Source organism: Petaurus breviceps, unplaced genomic scaffold (genome assembly GCF_028583685.1).
Source record: "Petaurus breviceps papuanus isolate PSGF00001 unplaced genomic scaffold, PetGlider_PUasm1.0 178, whole genome shotgun sequence".
Lineage (NCBI taxonomy): Eukaryota > Metazoa > Chordata > Mammalia > Diprotodontia > Petauridae > Petaurus > Petaurus breviceps.
In genome coordinates, this window is record NW_027185777.1 from 16,832,493 (window position 1) to 16,846,545 (window position 14,053).

At 38.0% G+C, this 14,053-nt stretch overlaps 1 protein-coding gene across 2 annotated transcripts in view; it reads right to left on the reverse strand.

Moving 5' to 3' along the window:
- The window catches only part of PRTFDC1 (phosphoribosyl transferase domain containing 1), a 92,134-nt gene that overhangs the window by 8,519 nt on the left and 69,562 nt on the right, over nucleotides 1–14,053 (reverse strand). For both annotated transcript variants that reach the window (XM_069086323.1, XM_069086324.1), the window contains one exon: nucleotides 10,981–11,046. In XM_069086323.1, coding sequence (XP_068942424.1) covers nucleotides 10,981–11,046 — 66 coding nt within the window. The remainder of the gene's footprint in view (nucleotides 1–10,980; nucleotides 11,047–14,053) is intronic.

Genomic DNA, 14,053 nt, shown 5'->3' on the forward strand with positions numbered 1-14,053 from the left:
TACATCTAATGCTACTTTTGGAAATCTTGAATTGTCAGGAAGTTTTTTCTTACACTGAACCTAGTCTTCTTAATATTATGTCCACCAGTGGCTCCCAATTCTGCCCTGTGGGACCAAACATAAAAGAGTCTAATCTCTTTCTACTCAACAGCCTTAGAAAAACTTAAAATCAGTTCTCTTGTTCCCCTGTCTGAACTTTCTCTTCTCTAGGTAAAACATCTCTAGTTCCTTCAACTAACCTTCCTAGGTCATGGTGTTCTTTCTTCCCTACCATCTCGGACCATCTGACAGATGCAACTTAGCTTGCATGGATTTTCTTAAAATTCAGCATACAGAACCAAGCATGATGCTCCAGACACTGTCAGACTAAGGAAACTAACACGTCATTGGTTCTCTTAATATAACCTAACAGCATGTTGCTTTTTGACAACCAGGACACATTGTTGGCTCATATTCAGTTTACAATCCACTAAAATCCCTAGATTTTTTTCATAATAAAAAAAAATCCTGCCTATTGCACCAAAGATTTGTAGAGCTTTTTTTGTTTTTTTTAATTCCCCCCCCAAATACTTTGTATCTATCTCTGTTAGATTCAGTCTACCATTTTATCCTAGCAAGAGTTTTGGGGGATCTCAGTTGCAGTCAACAATTTAACCATCTCACAAAGCTTTGTATAATACTTGACTATCTTCAAATTTGTGGTACCTCTCCCAGTATGACTTCTTTTTTTTTTTTAAAAAAAGGATATCTTTTGTTTTTATATCTCCTATATTTTCCATTAGACAGGTACATCTTATGAAATATTAAAAGAATAAAGAAAGAGAAAAACTAAACAAAACATTGAAAATATCTGATGTATGCAGTGTTCCATAGCCATAGTACCCCACCTCTGCAAAGAAGCAGGGAAATGACTTCCTCTAGCTCTTCTATGGGGACAAACTTGGTCAATATAATTATATATATATAAATATATTGGCTTTTTGGAGGGGGAAAGGTAAGGCAATTGGGGTTAAGTGACTTGCCCAAGGTCATACAGCAAGTTTTTTGTGTTTGTGTTAAGTGTCTGAGGCTGGATTTGAACTCAGGTCCTCCTGAATCCAGGGCCAGTGTTCTATGCACTGCAACACCAAGCCGCCCCTTGGTCAATACAATTTTACAGCATTGAGTTTCAATTGTTTTACTGCTGTTATTTCCTTTGACATCATTGTAATTATATATGTGCCTGTGTATGGGTGTGTGTGTGTGTGTAGTGCAATATTAAGCTTTAATATATAATATAAAAATATACTTATATATTAAGTAGAAATATATCAGAATATATAAATATAGCTGGTACCAGAAGCAAATGAGGAGAACAAGCAATAGTTTACCTGTCATATTTATGGAGAATAGAAGAATTTATGACCAAATAAGAGTTAGAGAACATTATAAAATGCAAAATGTATAATTTTGATTACATTAAATTGAAAAGGGCTTACACAAACAAAGCCAATGCAACCAAGATTAGAAAGGAAGTAGAAAAATGGGAAAGGATTTTTACAACCAGTGTCTCTGATAAAGGCCTCATTTCTAAAATATAGAGTGCTGAGTAAAATTTATAAGAATACAAGTCCTTCCTCAAATGATAAATGGTCAAGGGATATGAACAGGAAATGTTCAGATGAAGAAATTAAAGCTAACTATAGTCATATAAAAAAGTTTAAATCACTATTGATTAGAGAAATGAAAATCAAAACAACTTTGAGGTACCACATCACATCTATCAGATTGGCTAACATGACAGAACAGGAAAATGATAAATGCTAGAGAAGATATGGGAAAGCTGGAATACTGGTGCATTGTTGGTGGAGTTGTGAACTGATCCAACCATTCTGGAGAGCAATTTGAAACTATGCACAAAAGGCTATAAAACTGTGCATACTCTTTGATCCAGCAATACCATTACTAGGTCTATATCCCAAAGAGATCACACAAAAGGGAAAAGGACCCATACATACAAAAATATTTATAGAAGCTCTTTCTGTGGTGACCAAGAACTGGAAATTGAGGGGATGCCCATCAACTGGGGAATAGCTGAACAAGTTATGCCATATTATTGTGATGTGATACTACTCCGTTATAAGGAATGACAAACAGGATGATTTCAGGAAAACCTGGGAAGACTTGTATGAACCCATGCAAAATGAGATGAGCAAAACCGGGAGAACATTGTACTAAGTAACAGTAATATGTAAGGATGATCAACTGTGAAAAGAGCGATGCATAGCATAAGCTCATGGTTATGTTTAATTTTAATAAAAACTTATCAAAATTTTAAAATTAAAATAACTGATTTTTTTGGTGAATGTGGCATTTATACTTCTGAAATTAAAGTTCAAAACTGCAATAAGACTTTGGGAGCACTGCACACTGTTTTCCTGGTCTTATTTCAATTGGCATTAGTTTATTTGTATCTTCCCAGAGTTCTCTGTATTCATCATACTTATTGTTTCTTACAGCAAGGTAGCATTCTATTGCCTTCACATGTCATCAATTGTTTAGTTATTCCCCAATCAGTAGGTACCAGAATGGCTGGACAAGTTCACTGCTCCACCAACAGTACATTATTGTGTCTTTCTTTCCAAATCTCTCCAACATTGACTGTTTTCATCTTTTGTCATCTTTGTCCATTTGCTGATCTTGAGGTCTTGATTTGCATTTCTAATATTACTGATTCAGAGTATTCTATCATATGGTTGTTAAGAGTTTTCAATTCTTTTGAGAAAGATTTTTTTTTTCATATCCTTTGACCACTTAGGGAATGGCTTTTGGTTTTGCCTACTTCTGTTAAGTGTTTATATATTTTCCATTCTTTCTGAGTTTTCAAAGATCACAGACCAACAAACAACAGGTGCCCTCATCATGAATTCATTTGGAGTATAAAAGAATACTGAGACTGTCATCTAGATAAGAAGCCAAGATAAATCTCAGTAATGTAGATAGTGCCTCTGGCTTTATCAGGGATTCAGGTATAAAATCCCCAACTCTCAAGCGATACTGAGACTGTGTAAGAGTCAATTTTAGCACCTTCGATCTAGCATCTTAGGAAAGAATATCATGCAGATATTTAGGGGGCTGGGGGACTTAATTAGGAAAGTGCAGATGATCAGGAGATAAATGATTAGCCTTGCTGGTAGTGGGAAAAAAAGCTATTATCTTTTCTCTTTCCTCCAAGTCTTTAATTTCTTAGTAGTTACTACATGTTAAATATGTTCACTGCATCAAATTAAAATTGAATTATAATATACCACTGCAGTTAATTACTAGGGTCTAACAGCTCCAGATACAGTGGTTTCCAGCCTCTCTACCCCTGTCTGCCTCAGTTTTCTAGCTAAATCAAAAGGAAAGCCATTTATGAATTAAGTGGCAAGGACACTGAATCAGAAACCAGAACAAGTGGGTTCTTCTTTTGGATCTACTGCTTAGTTGGCATGTGAATTTGGACTTTTTAACCTTTCTGAGTCTCATCTACAAAATGGGGACAGTAACATAAGCCCTGCCTATCCCATTGAGTTGTGAAAATCAGATGACAAAAATGCATGCAAATTGTTAAATGTTATATAAATAAATGGAAACTATTATTAGCCCTCACATGCCATGGGGCCTCAATGAGATTAAATCACAATTTAGCAAGTGATTTGTCCTCATTTTTATTCATTTCCCCCAGTGAATAATGCTAGTAATTCCCTTCATATTTTTGCTTGTCCTTAACATTTCTCCTCTCCCCAGACTGAACTACAATCTATTTTCAGTTATTTTTTGAAGTTCATTTCCAAGGCTCCTAAGTGTTTTCATTTTTGAGTGGGCTACCTTTTGAAATTCTGTTCAAAACCTACTGTACCTTCTCCAGCACTTCCAATCTGATATCATGCTTACTGTATCTCAGATGTTTGCCAGTGACTGTCTGAATCATCTTATCACATCTAGTTCATTTCCTCACAGAAAACCTAGAAAAATCTCCAGCCTACTGGTTGAAGGCAAAGTTTTCTGGGGAACCAAAAATATTCTCTCTCTGAATCTTTTTCTTTCTTTCCTATTTCAGGATCTAGGCTCAAACTTTTACTACAAAGTAAGTATATGCAGATCACAACTATTTCCTAAAAATAGGTTATTCAAAAATGTCTGAAGATACTGAAGAATTTCTTATATTTGGTTTTCTTAATTTAATGAACCACTCTGGCATGTCACTCAGCTGGTCTAGAATCAAAATGTTTACAACCAGGCTCTCCGAGAAAAATAAAAGAGCTGGAATACACTTTTTTTGGGGGTGGGGGGAGGAGTGGGAGGCAATTGGGATTAAGTGAGTTGCCCAGGGTCACATAGCTAGTAAGTGTCTGAGGCCAGATTTGAATTCAGGTCCTCCTGATTTCAGTGCCAGTGCTCTATGGACTTCACTACCTAGCTGCCCCTCTCCTTTTTAAACCCTTTATAACCTGCCCCAAACCCAAACCTACTTCCCCAGTTTTTTTTTTTTTTAAGTGATGGGGTTAAGTTACTTGCCCAGGATCACACAGCTATTAAGCATCTGAGACAGGACACAAACACACTTTTTAAGTTTAATCTGCAATATTAACATTTCTTCCATCACATTTTGAAGTCTAGACAATCAACAAAACAATAAATCAAGCCCTGGTTTGCAACATTTGCCAATTCTCAAGCTGTAAATGCTCACACTGAAAATTTAACAACCAGCTTCCCGGATCAGTATGAGATTGCTTCAGCACACCCCTGTCTGAAACAATCTATTTTTAAATACGGTGAGAAAACTCTGGTACTTATTAGTTACACACAAACAGAAAGAGCTATTGCCATCAGTCATATTACATACAAATATGATGGATAACTTTAAATATATATGTGTATACGCATTATGGAAAATGCAGATCACCATCTTACCTCTCTGATCATTCTCAGGGCTGTAATATTCATGTCAACAAGCACTTATTAAGCACTTACTGTATGCCAGGCAATGTGCTAAGTGCTGGGGATACAAAGGGAGGCAAAAGGCAATCTTGGCTCTTGAGGAACTAGAAATCTAATGGAGTGTGATATCTCTGAGTGTGGGGGGTGTTCTCTTGTTGAGCAAATTCTCAGCCTAGTCAGAGAAACAATGAGAAGGAATGATTGAAATAGTTATTAACACAACCAGGGCCAAAAAAATCTGGCTGGTTCAGAGGCTTCATTCTGGCACTGGATTATAAACTTGCTTGGATTAATTAAAACACCCCAACCCAACCCCGACATTTTGCTCTTAACCCACACATCTGTGTTTCCAGGCAGCCAGATCTGGGCACTGTTTTCATGCATTAAGTTTTATCCTTGATTTTCAGAGATTTTTTCCCCCCTTAAACATGGACATGATTTTCTTGCTCTAACAGATGCACTGATTTTGCAACGTGCCAGAATTAAACTAACCCCTAAAAACATAAAAATGAGTTGCAGGAGCACATTGTGCAGACAGTGTGAACACATACAGAGAACTGCTTTTACCATGGTGAGCTAAAGAGGACATTTATTTGGATCATTAAAGGCTCCATTTCTTCAATAGCACTGACCTATTTAAACCCATGACTCAGACAGACTTCCACGTGAGCATCTTTTCCATACTGTAAGAAAAAAAAGGTCTGCACTCTACAGGGCTTTCTTCTTCCTAAAATATACCCACTTTATTAGAAGCCTGAGGAAGGAGTTATAGTGGTGCCTTCATATAGCGAATGTGAGATTCATGATCATAGCATTTCAGAACTGGGAGGGATCCCAAGGGTCCATGGCCTGGAAGAGAGACGTCTTCTTTAATTGGAAAAGGAAGATTCTCTTCTATTTAAATTTCCCACATTTTTTCTTCTTGAATTTCAGATTTCAGGAAACTTGAAGTTATTCCCTTTATCTTTTTTTTTTAGTGGGGGTGGGGGAAGATGTCTTTTCCTGCTCTTGGATGGCTCTCTCAATTGGTTTGAAGTGGTTCTTCTAGCCATTTATGGTGGCTTACACAGGACAACGATTCTTATTTGTGAAGTTGGTTTCTCCATCTTGTGAACTTAGTTCACCTCTGGGCCCCTGGTCTAAATCACCATGAGCCTGAGCAAGGTGTTTCCTGCTACCTCCATCTTGGGTCTCTCATCAGATGGTGTCCTCATTCCACAGAATGAAAAAAAAATTATTCTTGTGAGCTGTCATCTTGGGCATTTTTTATCCCAATTAAATAAAAATATTTGATTATCTTCTGCCTAGCCTCCCCCAACTCAAATGAACAACCAAACCCCATCGATTTTTCCTTTGAAAAGCTTTCAATATCCCTTTCTTCATCATTATTATATAATAGGTTGTGTTGCATTTGGGAAATTGCATAGTTCCTTCAGTGATCTCAAGCTGCTACCTGATCAAAGTCTAGATTTTTAATAATGACATTTTCCTGGTGATGCTACATACCTGTGAACCATGGAATGCAATCTCATAAAAATTAAAACTGCAGGAGGTCCAAAAAAGTATCAGAGGGACTTATGGTGCTTGTACAAGTAGGCTTTGGCATATTACTAAAGATAACTTACACATATGGAGTTGATGCAAATAAAAACAGCACTAAGGAAATGGATCTTTGGAAAAGGTGTGATTATGAAGTCAAGATTCAGGCAGTTCCATCCAACACCGTTTACCCAGCGCCAGGCACTGTGTTAAGTGTAGAGGATACAAAAAGGGGTAAAAGACAGGCCCTGTCCTCAAGAAGCTTACAGTCTCATGGGGAGGGACAGCATGCAACCAATACGTGCAAAGGAAGATATACGTGGGATAAACAGAAAGTAGTTAGCCTCGAATTAAGAGGGGTGGGGGAAGGCTTCCTGCATTAGGCGAGATTTTAGTTGGCATGTAAAGGAAGCCAGGAAGGTCAGTAGTCAGAGTGGAGGAGGGACATAAGGGACAGCCAGAGAGAATGCCTGCACATGAGAGATGGAATGTCTTGTTCATGGAACAAGCCACGAGGACAGTGTCACTGGAGTCCTGTGAATCATCTTCAAGTTGATGAAGGCTCTGATGGCGTCCAGATCACTGTGTATTTGTGGCTTTTCACTGGTTGCCCCTCATGTCTGACTCTCCTTTCCAGTCTTGACCTTAAGGTCCTTCAAGTTTTAGCTGAAATCCCACTTTCTGAAAGATGCCTTTCCCAGCTTCCTTCAATACCTTTCTTTCCTCCAAGACTACCTCCAATTAACCCCGTATATTCTGGTTTGTGCATAGTTGTTTGAATATTGTCTCCTCCGTTATAATTCGAATGACCTGATAGCAGGAACCATTTTTTTGTTTGTTTTCTTTTCTTTGTGTCTTTAGAACCTGGAACATAGTGAGGACTTAACGATGGCTTGTTGACTTAATTTGACCCAACATCCCTGGACTGAGGGTGATTGTATGGCAGGTATAGTACATGCTCTTGCCTCATATCAAGAACAGCTTGATCTGACCTCCCTCTTAGTAATGGGGTGATTTCTACATTGGTTTATGTTTGACTTATGGGAGTGCTGACTAGACAGATATATCTGTGCTTCTAGGCAGTAGTATAAACTTTTCCCCTCTGTTCCTTTCCACTCTAGTTCTAGACTGGCCTAGATATGCCAATGACTGGGGCATATGCCAACATGTGCCAGTGGCCTGGGCAGCCATGACTGTAGAGGCCACGACAGGGGACAAGTAATGGGAACAGAAGGCTTTAGTTAACTTTAAATGACTGCAGCAGTGACCAGATCCTCTTGTGTTTTTTAAAAAGAGATTTGTTTTATTTTGTTTTAATGAGGAAAACTATTTTAGGAAAATGTGATATCAACCTGGTAGAAATGAGAGGAAAGCAATAGGTTTATGGGATCATAAGATTTTAAATCTGGAAAGGGCCTTTGGGATCATCTACTCCAATCCTCTCATTTTTCAGATGAGGCAAATGAAACCTGGCGGGGGGTAGGGGGAGAAATGACTTGATCATCAAAGTATTCAGGTCAATTCAACAAGTATTTTCTTAATTGCTTACTTTATTCAAGGTATGGTGCTAGGGATACAAAGACAAATTAAATAGTCCTTGCCTTCAATGAACTTATAGTTCATTGGGAGAGATAGCATCTACAAAGATAAATATGAGAAACTAACTAGTATTTATGTATCCCTTTAAGGTTGACCAAGAGTATTACACATGTTATCTCATTGGATTTTTCCAACAGCCTTGGGAGGTATTACTACAGATGAGCCGACTGAGGCTGAAAGAGGGTAAGGACTTGTCCAGGGTCACACAGTGGGTATTTAGCCCAATAATGAGGCAGTTTGGTGGCACGGTGGATAGAACACTGCAACACTTGAGTCCAGATGTGACCTCAGACACTTCCTGCTGTGAGACCCTGTACAAATCACCTAACCTCCCTCAGCCTCAGTTTCCTCATCTTTCAAATGGGGATAATAACAGCACCTACATCCCAGGGCTGTTGTGAGGATAAAACGAGACATTTGTAAAGCGCTTTGCAAACGTTAAAGTACTATATTCTTGTTAGCTATTATTGATACAGTATCAGCATACTGATACAATGATTTTTTAAAAATTCAATTTTATTTTATTTTCAGGTCCACGTCTTCTCTTTCCCATCTCCCACCACTTAACTTGGAAAAGGTGAGAGAAATAAAATCCATTCAAACATGTGTAGACAAACAAAAAAGTCCTTCAATGGCCAAGTTAAAAAAAAGTCTTAATCTACTACAGCTCATTAATGCAAGCTATTCACTGGAAAGTCAAATATCAAAGCTGAAGCTTAAAAACTTTGTCCACATAATGAGAAGACAGGATTCATTGGAAAAGACCCTGACGTTGGGAAAGACTGAAAAGAAAAGGGACTGGCAGAGGATGAGATAGATAATGTTATGGAAGCAATGAATACGAGTTTAGACAGAAGAATTGGACATGACTGAATGACTGTACAAGAGCAACTGTTGCAAAAGCTTACTGAACTCATTTCGGCCATCTGCAAAAATGAAGCTGATTGGATGCTCTTTCAGGTTCTTCCCTGGTATAAAACCTATGAAACTAGGAGTAATGACCTAGTAATCTAGTTTGAGGGAAGTTCTTTGAGGACTATTTCATTTCTATTTTTTTGATCCCCAGTTCCTAGTGTGCTGACCAGAATATGGCGAAGCCTCAATAAGTGTTTGTTGATTGACTAATACAATTTCTAATTAAGCCTAATTTATGACAGGAAATAATTTCGGCATTTGGTCTTCATTCTATTTTGGATCCTAGCTCTAGAGATGGAAAGGATTTTGGAGACGCTCTTTTCCAAGGCTTTCATTGTTCAGCAGAGGAAAATGAGGCTCAGTACAAGTGGTTTGCCCAAGGTCATTAAGCTAGTAAGGAGTTTGACCTTGAACCTATGTTCTCTGACTTCAAATTCTGTACTCTGTCCCACATACTATGCTGCTTAGTTCATTCATTTGGGGGGTCAAGGAAGAAAGACTAAGCTGTTTTCAATCAGAACTCCTTATTCTCTACTGTTACTCTAATATTATTATTCATTTTCAAAATATTAAATGTGGCTGCTACTTCTTTTCTCCATCAAAGCACTAGTTACGTAAGAAGAAAAACCACAAAAATGGAAGATTAAGTCTTGAGTATTAGTCTGATCCATTTTACTTAGAAAGCTGAAGTTGTTCAGGGATAATGACTACAAGGTATAAGTCAGCCCAGTCTAAAACAAACAAAGACTGCATTGCTTTCATTCACAGCAAGCTAGCATTGCGGGTCACATTCCTCAGAGACCATCTGCTTTATGGAACAAGTCTTCCTTCCTGTTTGTATATTTATGCTGGAATCAAACAGCTTTTTTACTTATTGCTAAGCATATGAAATCAAAGCTACCAGGTTTGGGACTTCATCTGCAGACTGGGGGTGGTTCTCCCATGACTTCATGGTTGGCATCGCCCACCCCACCTCACACACACACACATCTGTTTGGTTTTGTTTTTTTAAGGGAAGAGGGGAAAGGAAAATGGTTGGATGATACTCTCTCTCCCCCAGCTGACAAGGCAGAGGATGGAGAGCTAGGAACTTTTCTTATACTATCACAACCCTATGTAGAATTGAATTTTGTACTAATGAACAAATGTCTTAAATCCTTCAAATGCTTTTCTTTCCATGAATCTGAAATGTTGGGCAGTTAGGTGGCACAGTGGATAGAGCACTGGGCTTGGAATCAGGAAGACTCATCTTCCTGAGTTCAAATCCAGCCTCAGACACTTACTAATTGTGATCCTGGGCAAGTCACTTAACCCTGTTTGCCTCATTTCCTCATCTGTAAAATGAACTGGAGAAGGAAATGGTGAACCATTAAAGTATCCTTGCCAAGAAATTCACAAAGAGGGTCATGAATGAAAAGATTCAACAACAATAACAATCTGAAACATTCCTATGGTAACCATCATCAAAATGCCTAGGTGCTGACACTCAGATAGTGAAGAGAATAAAGGGAAATGTCTCCCTTTCACATGCGTAACTAGAGATGGGATTAAATACTGGCATCAAAGGTGACCTACAAGGTACCTAGGTTCAAATCCTGGTTCTGTAACAGTATGACTCTGGGCAAATCTTTTACTTCTCTGGGTATCAGTTTCTTCATCTATCAATCAGAGGGGTTGGACTAGAAGATCTTAATTGCCACAAACAAAGAACATTTCTATTATCAAGCTGTTTCAATGAAGACAGGAAAAAAGCTCAGACAGTCAAAGGTCTGCATCTTGTCCTCAAAGTATTTTAAAATTAAAAAAGATATCCTTACAAGCATTCACATCTCCAATTTACATGAAAGATTTTTTTTTAAACTGGAAAAAGTGTGTGAAATTTAGTGCAATAAATATTATTGCACAATAAATATTATTGTACTTTCCTATAACATCAGTATTCAGAGACAAATTGAATGAACATACCTTGCCAGTTAGTTCAGAAAAGTCATCCCCTCCAATTATCTGCATATCACCCAAAGCTTGGTCATTCTTTAAAAAAGAGAAAAGAAATATTTAAATGAATAAAAAAAACCCTTCAAAACACCATTTTGGGGGGTTGTTCGTTAGTGATGAATCATCAGAGTAGGAATAGTTGGTCCACAATGTTCCATATTTCTAAAGAGGTAGAAGAAATCGTCATCTTCCATCATTGGGTTCTATTTGACTCTAAAAACATCATACCTCCCCCAAGAAAAGCTCATCCCCTGAAACCTCATCACTATTTAGATAAGCTCAGTTTTGACACAAAATCTTCCAGTTTCTTTAGTAGTCTCTCCCCTCTGATTGGAAGATTGGAAGGGGGAGTAATAAACTCCTCCCAAAGCCTTCCTTTATAGAGGGCTTAGCACTTTCCAGGTAACTTCCATTTTTTACCAGTAGTTCTGCTTGGTTTCAACTCCACAAACATTATTGTACCCTCTGGTGACCCTCTCTTTTCAGCCTTCTGTTGAGCATTATCTTCCTTCACTAGACTGTAAGCTCCTTGAGGGCAGGGACTATCTTTTTCTTATTTGTAGCTCTAGCGTTTATAGCACAGTGCCTGGAACATTGTAGGCTTTTAATAAATGTTGAATTGAAATAAAAGTATATTTTATAGAGATTAGACTTTTTCTTTTTAGGCAGTGAATGTGACTAGTATCCTACAGAGCTCAAATTTTTAACCTGGAATCCTCCAGCTCCATAAGGGTTTCAGGGATATATTTGGGGTATCTGAATTTAAAAAGAATTGATAAGTATATTTCAATATAGTTGATTTCCTTTGTAATTCTATGTATTTTATACATTTAAAACATTATTTTGAGAAGGGCTCTATAAGCTTCACTAGACTGCCAAGGGAGCCCACAAGACAATAAAAGTTAAGAAGGCTTGCTTTTGAGCTTGTCAAAGGAGGCAGCATGTAGGGAAAAGTGAGGACAGGAACAGACACAGACTAAATTTGGAGAGAAAGGGCTGTGGAGGTATCCCAAGTCTACTTTAGGGCCTCTTGTTCGTATAGAATCAATCAAGAAGCATTTGTTAAGCAGTTATCATATGCCCGGCACTGTGTTAAGTTCTGGGGGTACAGAATAAACACCTAAGAAGTCTCTGCCCTCCAGGAGCTTATATTCCATGGGGGAGATGACATGTAAATAAACAGGTACACGCAAAATACATAGAATAAAGGAAGATAACCTCAGAGAGGCAGTGATTGGTTTTTTTCCGTGGTTAGGAGGGAATATGGAAGGTGGTTCAGTAGATAGAGTACCATATTCGGAGTCATGAAGACCTGATTTGACATCTGCCCTCAGACACTTACTAGGTGCATGACCCTGGGCAAGTCAACCCCTATTTGCTTCAGTTCCTCATCCATAAAATGGGGATATACTTCAGAAGGAAATGACAAACCACTCCAGTACCTTTGCCAAGAAAACCCCATGGATGTGGGGTCATGAAGAGTCGAACATAAGTAAACAACTGAACAACAATAACAAAACTCATTCTTAAAACTTGTTATTATGTGTTCTAATGCATGACAGTAGTTGGGGCTTGAGCTAAGGATGAAGATTATAGTCCTAAGGAAAGATCTGTGGATTTGGAGTCATATGACCTGAAATCCCAGCTTTTCGACTTACTGTCTGTGTGACCTTGGACAAGTCACCTAACTTGAGACAGCTGAACTAGGTAATCTCTAAAGTCCCTTGTAGGTCTAGCTCTATGCTTTAGTTGGGGTAGGGGGAAGCACACCAAAGAATCTTAGGGGAAGAGAACATATAGACATAAAAAAAAGGAAGTTACATAGATTTGGGGAAATGTTCAAGGAAGTTACAGAAATTTAGTCCTACATCCAAACGCATCCTTAGAAGACAGTCTGGACATCAATGATCTAGAAAGTTAATATCTCTAGATACTGAACAAAGCCTACACAAATCATATAGTAATGAGGTGCTAGGAGTGGTCATTTTTCACATACTGGACTGTTCTCTCAGATAAAGGCTTTGGAAAAACAGGACCAAGACAAAATAAATATCCTGTACCTTTAAGGGTCTAGAAAGGAAAAAGCAAAGCAAAACAAACAAAGGCAGTACTCTCTAAATCATAACTCACTTCCAAAGTGAGAGAGGCTTGCTTCAAATCCAAACACACCAGCAGGGTCTCAAGGTCTCAGCTTCCAATGACAGACAGGTTAACTTGCCATTTCTTCCCCACTTAATTCTAGACTTTCTTCATAGTAGTAATTCTTTCATCATGTTTATACTGTCAAAGACTTTTTAATTTTTTTTAAAGGGGAGCTAATCACTTTGTTACATGGTACTTTAATGGGCAAACTAATGGGATCCTAATCAAAATGGTACCAGCTCCCTCCCCCCTTTATCTTTAGCATTGCTTAATATTCTTTTAGCATTTGTGAAATGGTGCTAACCAGCCCTGGTTTTATTTTCATTCATGCAAGGTCTTATAGGTCCCATATATAAGGTCATTATAAGGTCATCCTAGGTCCCATAGAGTCCCTTCTTTCCCTCCTCCTGTCCCCAACATCACCAACAAAAAAGAAACCCAAAGAAAGTTAAGCAGCCTCAAGGGGGAAAAAGAAGACTATTTCAGAAATTCTATCATAGGGTCAAAGCCCAAATTAGCACATAGGACCATAGCTCTAAAGAATGGGGTCAGTGAGTTCAACTCCTGAATTTTCCAGATGAGCAACCTGGGGTCCAGAGGGATGAAATAACTTGATCTTGGCTGTGAATGGAAGAGCTGGGGTTCAAATCCACATTTCCTGACTACAAATTCAAAAATTGTTTGAAGACATTACAATGCTTTCTAGGTTATCAGTGAAACTTTATGTAGTGCAACTCACATGATAATAGAAAGATTTAACTTGTTTAAAAGGAATGTATCAGATAACATGGTTCAGTGGAGTTGCAACACACACACAAACATATATATGTGTATATATAGACATGTACACACATTATCTATCTATCTATCTATCTATCTATCTATCTATCTATCTATCTAT